Here is a 9,407-nt window from a genome sequence, read left to right as displayed (position 1 = left end):
GTTTTTGTGGGGTTTTTTGGTTGAATCTGGCAAACTTACTATGAGCCCCTATCCCATCATGTAGCCAAGAAAACATAAAAGAGGAAAGAATAAATTTTCCTCCCTTTTTACCAATAGGGTGTGTCATGTTTCTGGACTGAACAGAAAAAATTGACCTGAGATGAGAAAAAAATATATATATATGAAATAAAACAAGGTCTCTACGGAGCCTGAGTCATGGCTCTAACCAGGTGCAAACAACAAGTAAGGCAATGGGAATAACTTTCCAGAGAAAGCCATGTTCTCCTTTGCTTTGAGACCTCCCAAAACAATAACTAAATTTATGAAGTCTTGAACTTCTCAACTGGCTTTGCTCCAGTTAACAACACAGTGACATCAATGTTTCACAAGCTCAGTCCCAACTAAGTTGAATGAACTATTAACTGTGGATACGGAAGAAGGCTCAGACTGGGTATAAAAATATAGTCAATTTTAGCAACAACCAACAATTCAAAAGAGAAAAAGAAGAAAAATAAGAATTCACCAAAGAAAGAAAAAGATTGGAAGTAAGACTGGATTAAGATAAAAGTAGAATGAGTGGGACAGAGTAGGCAGCTGGAACTCACAGTCCAGAGTCTTTAAGGTTTAAGCCAAAAGATGAGTAGACCTGCACAAAGTTCTGCTGATCAAATGGAAAAGAGATTAAGCTGGGACTGCCTAAGAAAACACAGATAGGTTATGTATGGAAAACGGTCCTGGATGTCCTAGTTCCCCAACTCCTCAATCCATTTATTGGAGCATCTACTGTGTGCCTAAAGCTGCGATTATCCCTGTCTTGGAGAAGTTCCTGATCTAACTAGGCAGAAAAGACATGCATGCTTGAAATTATTAGAGGTGAAACCAAGTATAGCTATGAAACAAAAGAGGAGAAATCCACATGAGCTTAAAGTGTCAGCAAATCTGATGGTGGAGGCAAAATTTGGGATTAGTCTTGATGGGTGTGACAATGAAGGATTATAATATTTGGAGGTGAGAAATGAGGAAATGGGAAGTAGCAGGAATGCGAGTACCATGCTGAAGGAAGAGACATGAGCAGAGGCATGTGCTAGGAGCCATGTTGGAGGAGCAACTGACTCTGTAGCCCTTGGCCACTCTATCTGGCTCCCTTGTCATCCACAGTCTTGCCTGGGACAAGTGGTTCCAAGGAGGAGGGTTGCAATGCCCAGGCTCCCCCTGCATGGTAGGCCAAACCCCTTTTGGGTTCATGGATTATTTGGGCTTAGAGCTGCCCCAGGACCCTGATCCCAGAAATGGAGATGATGATGAAGGTTGGAATCCCATGTGACAGTTGGTCCTCTGATCTGGGGGCAGTTCACCTCTCTGAGTACTACAGACATAGAATCTTCTCTCATAAATGACGTGGGAATTAGAAGAGGCTTTCATTTGGTGCCCAGATGCACTCCCTTACCCTCATATTTGCTTTCTCCCCTTTCAGCGGAACCCCAGGTCATAATCTTTCTTGTACAATTCTTCTGCCATAGGGGAAGCTTTTTTGAGCTAAAGGGTATTTTATTTTTATAAGATTGAGACTGAATGGAGAGGGCAAGTCTTACCTCAGTGAACAGCAAATGGTAGAATTTTAGGCAATAGCAGAGGAAATATTAAGCTTAAATAAAGTAGTCCATTATCTAAGGGTGTCCCAAAGGTACCTGGAGGGCATCACTTGTGTAAGGCACTCTCTGTCACTCAGATCTGCCCATCAACTATGAAAAAGAGTAATCTCTCTAAAGATGTTTAGAGGAGTAGAAATTATATACTATCTACTGAGGCTCCTGATTGGTGTTTTTCTTCATGGCTACCACCCAAAGGCCTAGAGAGCAAGAAGCACAGTCTTCCACAGAAAAGGAGCTCATTCTAGGTAATAATCGTTACCTTACTTTGAAAGACCTATTCGTTTTTATTTAACAACCCCTTATGAAATGCATACTGTGTGCTGTTTTGTGTGTTTGTTAGCACTTGCTGGGGCAAGAAAGAGAGAGAGAAAGAGAGCAAGAGCAAGCAAGAGAATGAGCAAGGGGGAGAGACAGAGGAAGAGACAGACAGAGTTGCCTAAGCAGTGATTCTCAAAACTTGATGGGTATAAGAAGCACTGGGAAGATTTCTGGAAATACAAACTCCTGGCCCCACCACTCAAAGATTCTGATTCAACGCATCTGGGAATAAGTGTGAATTGGTGTTTTTAGTAAGTGACCCAGTGGATTCAGTTATAGGTGGTCCCTGACCACACTGAGAATCATTGCAAAAGACAATAACAGGATGTGGAGGTCAAAAATAGGAAACCTTAAGTGGAAACCAAATGTGCTGAGACTATACATTGGTTAAGCAAGAATCACAGAAGGCTTAGTGTGCCAGGCCTAGGTGTGCCAGCTGATAGCAACATAGGACCACAGGTGTGTGTTTTCCCCACATTTGCAAAATAGTTCATTTGGAAGCCACAAGGAAAAGCTCTATATTTCAGGAAGGCAGATCAAAATGGCTGCAAGGGACGTGGTTGCCAACATTTGGGGTTGCCATGACAACTGTAATGCCTGTGATAGTTGAGCTGAGAAAGCAGGCGGTAAGAAAGGGGAGGTGAAGAACCTGTGTTAAACAGCATGCCAATTGATTTATAAAGGACTGCTACGTCTGTGTTAACCCACGTTATATCCCAAATAGTGGTGAAGAAATCAAAAGGAAAGAGGATGGATACCTTCCGAGAATGACTTGCAGGTAATGGCTGGTGCAAAGCTGACTCATGAAGCATTATTTGTCCTTTTGTGGTTTTTCAATTTGTTTCCAGTATTTCTAATATTGGAGACTCCACCAGATACTGAATGAATCAATCAAAAATTTAAACACAATATTCAAATGCAAGGATGATAAAGACAACTCCGGAAAACGACCACCGCAGATTTTTATTTAATTAAAAATATTATACATGTTGTTGCATTTTCATGGAAAATATTGAGTTAAAAACACAAGCAGTGTTAATTTTCAGAAACCTTCATGCACCCCATCCTGCCACCTGCTGCCTTCTTCTGTTCATGGCATTAACCACATGTTTGTAAGAATTGGGCCCATCGAACTGGAGCTTCCTAGAAGGTCATACCTATGGGTCTCCTGGAGTAAGCCATTGTCTTCAAGACAGTGTTCTGTCAAGTCAACTCAGATACCACCAGCTGTGGCTTCCTTGCAAACCATTGAAAGGAACTGGTGTAAAAGCCCCAAAGCACATGTCAACACCAACTCAGCATAATTCCGCGCAATCAAGCACTGCTATGACCTCATCCAGTTTCCAAGCCAGTTAGCAAATGACCTTGTGTTCTACCTGGTGTATTAGTGTCCTGAGCTCCTCCACAAAACTTCCCTGGGACCCAAGGTGGAAAAACACTGCCATATAGTGTTTATATTCAAACCATTAACAAATACACAAAAACATACGTGGCTCTATGCACAATACCATCAAATTAAAATATATATATATATATATATATATATATGCAATACAACCTTTAGCATCACTGGCTAAAACATAGCCATGTGAGTATTTTTGAAGCCTTGATGTAATCATACATTTGTTTAAGAAATAAAAGGCATAAAATTTAACTTGAAAAGATCATTTCGGCTATAAACATCTCATACGTAAATATAAGGTGTGTACAATACAGTCTTCTCCCTCGCTCCCTGCCTTTTCTTTCTTTGGTCTGTGCCATTCCCTAACTTAATTCCTTGACCCACATCATAATGCTGCATCCGCATATTAATTCCAAGTGATGCTTTCACTGAAAGTGGAGCTGATGTGACAGAAACATCCCAGCTCTGTCTTTCTACTCCTTTGCTTTAAATTGTAGTACACGTAATTTGGGTTCTGCATCCAACTTTAAAGAGAGATGAATTCCCCCCAAATGCACAAACAAATAAAAATAGCTGGATAGCAAAAAAGTTAGAATTGCCTCAGCTCTTGGAAATTGAAATATGGACTCTCTTCTTCATAATGGTTTCTCAATTGATAGGAATAAAATAAGGCTGAAATTGCTTTTCACATTCTGGCTCTGTTGGGGGCATTTTCACATAGACCCCTGTTGTAAGAGGGCTTCTTTTCTTTAGCTGTCAAACACAAAAAGAAACAGTAATTACTACTGAGGAATACAGAAGCCACTTCTAACCATAATAGAACTCAACACATATTGGGTCCCTACCTGGTTAAAAATGAATGTTCACAGCATACAGAATTATAAACCTCAGGAGATTTTCTTGATTCAGCTATTAAAATTTATTTTAGATAAATAACTGTGATTTTGATGTTAAATGGCAATCATTTGCCTTGAATGGAAGATAGGAGAAAGAGACTTTGAGAAAGCTTCACAAAGAACACCCAGAAAGCCAGTGATAATTGATCGATCTTGTCTGCAAGGGAACAAGCTTGATAAGGTAATAAGCTTTAGTTATCCTGTTTGAGAGCTGTATTTCTCATCCCCACTGCTGAACCTACAGCAAAGGACATCTCTGTCAGGTTGGGTAGAGGATGTTGGAATAGAGTATATCTTTGTGTATGTGTATAAGAGACAGAGAGTGAGAAAGAGAGAGAGAGAAAGAGCGAGAAGAAGGAAGAGGAAGAGAAGAAGGGAGAGAGGAAGAAGGGTGAGTTTGTAATGGCAAAGCCAGCCTTAGGCAGAGGTGTCTGAGAGGGACTGTCAAAAAGAAATCCTGACAGGAGGCCTGATTCCATACTTCTACCTCTTCTACCACCAACACCAACACCTGTGATAAATAAAAACTGGGACTTTCATTTCCTGGCTGAAGGGGAAGGCAAAACGTCCCAGTCAAGCAAACTGGATAATAGGGATAGGTGTTATGTGAGTAGCTACAGCTTCGACAAGGAAGGCACCAGAGTGGCACCAAGAGGTGATTTCCAGGTGATGGAGAGGGACATGGAGAAGGAGAATAAAGACCATCCAGGTGGTCCTCTCTAGCAGCATTCTGCCCAGCCTAATCTCGTGTTTCAGGGCTGTTAGCTTAAGTACAATTGTCATGAAGACAAAGAGCAAAACAGCTGCCCCATGTTATTGCAGCGGTTACTCAAATTGAAACCCTGCTCAGAAGCACATGAACATTCAATGTCAAACAAATTCATCTAAAATATTAGTCATTCTGAAACCTCAATTGCCAATGCCTACGGTTCTAGTGCATTCTTTACCACTGTCCTTCTTCCTCTTCATTTATTGCCTCATCTCATCTCAAGAACACTAAACTCAACATCATCTTTTGGTCAGTTGATACCACCAAAGGTATCCCCATCAGACATGGTGCACCATCAGCACCACACTCACCATTTTGCTCAAAGAAACAGCTGTGAGGAGAAAGCTATAAAAAAACAACCCCGAACTAACTGCTGCAAGGATCCAGAGGAGGAAGTCAGAATCTGGGCACGGTTCTGGATCTGCAACAAAACAAAGCAGAGCCTCCCTGAGACAGTTTTAAACTCTAGGGCTCTACTCCCCAACATTGGTGAAAAAGGACATTAGAGCTTCCAGGCCTTGAGGTCCACCCCTAAATTGCATGGGTAGCCCACCAATAGGTTTGGCTATTTGGGACTACTTCCCCAGGAGCATCATATCATATCAAAAGCACAGATCAAACGTCATGATGGTTAGCACTCCAGAGTGAGAGCTCCAACTTCCCCAGATCATTTTATTTTATAGTCAGAATGCTATTAAGGTTGCCACCCATAATAAGCAAGGCTATCATGTGGTAGAGAACTCTTAAAGAGAATATCCACGGTCCTAAAAGTAAACCTCCTGAAATTAAGGAACAAAACTGTTTTTGCGCGTAGAAGACTGCAATGCAACAGGTGTCAACTCAGTGAAATGGCTTTGCTCACCAATTACATAAATCTGGGTTCCGTTGCCTATGCCCATGTAGTATGGCGGTGGGTACATGAGCTCCACCTTGCAGATGTAGAGTCCCGTGTCCATGGCTCTCAGTCCTTGGATAGTGAGGTTCACTTGATTTCCACTGGAGGTGCCCGTGCAGATGGAATCATCTAGGAAGGTCAACTCATTCCCCATCATGTATGTTGCCGCACAGACTTCAGTCACCTGGCTGTCGGCCTGCCGAAGCACTGTCACCCGGACCTCAGTGGCTTTGCCTGGAGACGCATACTCACACACAAAGCTGGCGATGCCTCGGCTGCTGGCCAGCACCACAGCAGGCTGGGCCACGTGCATTGCTAGCATGGAAAAGCCAAAGGGAACTCGGTGAACTCATGCTCCTTCGTGGCCAAGACCAGGCAAGCCCTTCTGCCTTCTAGCTTCATCCCCACGGCCTTCTCTCCCCCTTCAACAAATCTATCACTTACCCCTTCCCCTCTCCACACCCCCAGCCTCCCCTCCATCTCTCAACTGTTTTCCATCTACTCTCCATAAAGATATTTTCTTACTGAGAAATAGATTCTTCAAGATGGTTGTGGTAGGAAGAACACTGACATGACAAACAGAAGACCTGGCTCTACCATGAAATATGTGATTTGGGGCAAGTCACACTTCCCCCATGTCCTTCACTTTTTTCACATATAGTAAGAGATAATTAGATGAGATGATATGTTCTCTGGTATTCTAAGGTTATGATAGAATGATAGGAGCTATATAGCTCCGGAACTATAATGAGTGGTAGGGGAAATTCAGAAGGTTGAGGTACAGAATCTTGCTTTATCTCTCAAAGTATATGTCAAAAACCTCTGCCTACTTATTGAGCTGGCCCTGAACCTCTATCACCCAGGAGTAGCTGTGTCTTGATGCACTGTACCAGCCTCCGCCTTCCCTGGCATTGTTGTAGAGTGGAAGATGTTGTTAGATGAAGGAAGCCACAGAGCCGAGGGCACCAGGTCGTTTCCTCTCTAGGTTGAGGCAACCCTGCTGTTAACTCCTGTGGGCTTCCCCTGACACCACCGCTGCCTCTCTGCCCTTTATTTCTCCTTCCCTTGAATACTCCCATGCTCCTTTGTTCTCTCTTTTCCCACAGGATAAAGGAGACCAGCTCTCCATACAGAGAGGCTTGCATCAACTCAAAAATAGTGGCTGCATGCCAAATTACCTTCCTGTAACTAACCAGGCCCCTCTCCAGTCAGTCTGACAAGTGAAACTCAAAACTTGTGTTGCATGATGTCACTCATCTGCTCAATCCCTTTGACACTTTACTAACACTGATTGCAAAAACAAATACAATAAATAACATGCAATGAGTCCCCCATGATCCAATTCCAATCTATCACTCTGGTCTGAATTTCTAGGACACAATTTCCTACTTATAAATCACCCTATATTAGAGACACTAGTCCCTTCCACCAAGCCACCTGTACTGGACATCTGTCCTCAGAAGAGAAAACAGTTTGGCAGCAGCCATTGTCATGTCTATTCCAGCAGCCCTAGCTAGCTAGACTATAGTTTCCTTCCCTAACCCTCACCTCTGCCTATCAGAGATGCCCTCTGAACATCCTTAGCACTGTGATAACTCCATTGCAGTAGTTCATTACTTTCTGCTCTGTATTAAAGTTATTTGTGAACTAATCATATCTCCCCACTCTTTTACTTGTGGTTCATGAACTCCTGTGAGCAGTGATTATATCCCGCCCAAGTGAGCGCTCAATAATCTTTATTGTATTGACTCTAAGCTTAAGAAATCCTAAATGTCCTGCCCTCTCCCCAAGCAAGCTCACACTTATCACCACTAAATGTGGTCACACTCAACTTTCCAGTATCTGTCATGGGAGGGTCCTGGTTACTGGTTGAGATAAATTTACTTTAGGAAATTTAAATACTTCTAAGAGTGTTTATTTAATCTTTACATATTTAAAACATGTAAAAATAAGAAAATATATGTGAATATTTCTTCTCCAGTAAAAATTAAATCATCAAATATCTTTTGAGTACCTACTTCATACAAACTGCATGGTTTCTTAACCAAGAAGGTCTAGAGAGAGATAAGGTTGAGATTCAATGGAAATACTCATCATTTTAAGCCATGTAACAAACCTGGTGTCAGTCTCTGAAGAGCTGAAAACTAAGGATTTGCATCTGAAACCCACATGTAGGTCAGACAACAATTAAGTATTGTATGCCAAACAGACTGCTGGCTTTCTTTCTTTCCTTTTTCTTGTCTTTTTTTTTTTTTTTTTTTGGCAATTTCAAACTTTTATTTTTAAATAATTGGCTAATTAGCTTGTAGAATTGATTAAGAGAAACTTAAAACCTTGAATTAAGTAAAGAAGGCATTCTTCCCACAATTTCCCTACATTTTAAACAAGCTGGCTAATTCATTTATAAAGTATATGAATCCGAGGACCTTAAAACCTTGAATTGTATAGCAAAGAAACTCTTCCCAGGATTTGCTTAAGTCGATTTTTTTTAAAGGAACTTGTGAGCTCATCCTGAAACCCAGCTCAAATGTATTCAGGACTACAGCTATCCTTTCCCTCTTAAATCACTTCCAGTCTCATAGAAGGGTCTGAAATTGCCTGTGTCTCTCTACTAAACCAACTCACATGCATTCATGAAGCCCCTACTAAATACCTGGCACTCTGTTCTGAGCTATCTCTTTGCCTTATTTGCTGCCGCCCAACTGTTCCCTGCTGGCCCTGGAATACAGAGCCAGCCAAGCCAGATTGGAGTTTTACCTTTAACTTCTGGCTTTGCTATAAATCACTGCCCTTGACTGCTGAAACAAATGAAACCCAGGTGGGAGAAACACCTCCTCCATCTTCATGCTCCAAAAGTCTCACTCACCTTTGCAGAAGACAGGGATGAAGAGAAGAAAAAACAGGAGAGTGCAGGGCCAGGTCCTGGTAGCAAGGTTCAGCTGAGCCTTGTGCCGCTGAAATCCAAGGCAAGCCATGGCTTTATGGGAGTGATGTTCAGGTCTTCAGGAAGTAGAGCAAAACCTTTCAGGATCCTGAAGCTTTGAAATGTGTTTGAACCCACACAGAATCAAGGACTTTATATAGATAGCTTTGATCCCAGATATGTATTACACATGTGCACACACAGAAGGCACTTGAATAGAAAGCCTTTTTGTTTTGGTTTTACGAGAAAGGAAGCCGTGGGTTTAGCTGTTACGTCGAAAAGACAACCTCAAGCACTCAACTGAACAAAACAAGCCAATCCATGGATGGAAAATGTATTCAATTTGAAACTGAAGCTTCATGTTCACTTTGAGGATCTGGATAACTAAGTGGAGACTTGGAGAATTTCCTGGAGTACAAGGGTCCTCCTAAATCCCAATTTTATTCAATCTTCTGGGCATCCTTAACCATCCAGTCCAATTCATTTCATTGACCTCTCCAAAACTACTAGGCTGCTAACTTTCTGAGCCCTTGGGCTAATGGCAGGATTTGT

General features: G+C 41.9%; 1 protein-coding gene across 2 annotated transcripts; it reads right to left on the bottom strand.

Moving 5' to 3' along the window:
* Positions 1-3,999: 3,999 nt before the first annotated feature.
* Positions 4,000-8,907, bottom strand: CTLA4 (cytotoxic T-lymphocyte associated protein 4). Of its 2 annotated transcripts, XM_054478741.2 has the most exons (4): positions 8,799-8,907; positions 5,900-6,247; positions 5,349-5,458; positions 4,000-4,125 (listed from the first exon to the last, which is right to left on the bottom strand). In XM_054478741.2, exons 1-4 carry the CDS (start codon positions 8,905-8,907, stop codon positions 4,021-4,023), a joined length of 672 nt encoding a protein of 223 aa, XP_054334716.1. In that variant the 3' UTR covers positions 4,000-4,020. The 2 variants fall into 2 exon arrangements, with proteins under 2 accessions (XP_054334716.1, XP_054334717.1); XM_054478742.2 differs by lacking the exon at positions 5,349-5,458 and having other exon boundaries at positions 4,022-4,125.
* Positions 8,908-9,407: the final 500 nt, after the last annotated feature.

Source organism: Pongo pygmaeus, chromosome 11 (genome assembly GCF_028885625.2).
Source record: "Pongo pygmaeus isolate AG05252 chromosome 11, NHGRI_mPonPyg2-v2.0_pri, whole genome shotgun sequence".
NCBI lineage: Eukaryota > Metazoa > Chordata > Mammalia > Primates > Hominidae > Pongo > Pongo pygmaeus.
The sequence above is the reverse complement of the archived record's forward strand: the minus strand, read 5'-3'. Positions and strand labels throughout refer to the sequence as shown.

Coding starts and splice junctions, on each gene's coding strand:
- CTLA4 (XM_054478741.2), bottom strand. CDS start 8,907: ATGGCTTGCCTTGGATTTCAGCGGCACAAGGCTCAGCTGAACCTTGCT. Junction 5,459..5,899: donor AACCCAGATTTATGTAATTG/GTGAGCAAAGCC, acceptor GTTTTGTTGCAG/ATCCAGAACCGTGCCCAGAT. Junction 4,126..5,348: donor CTGTTTCTTTGAGCAAAATG/GTGAGTGTGGTG, acceptor TGTGTTTGACAG/CTAAAGAAAAGAAGCCCTCT.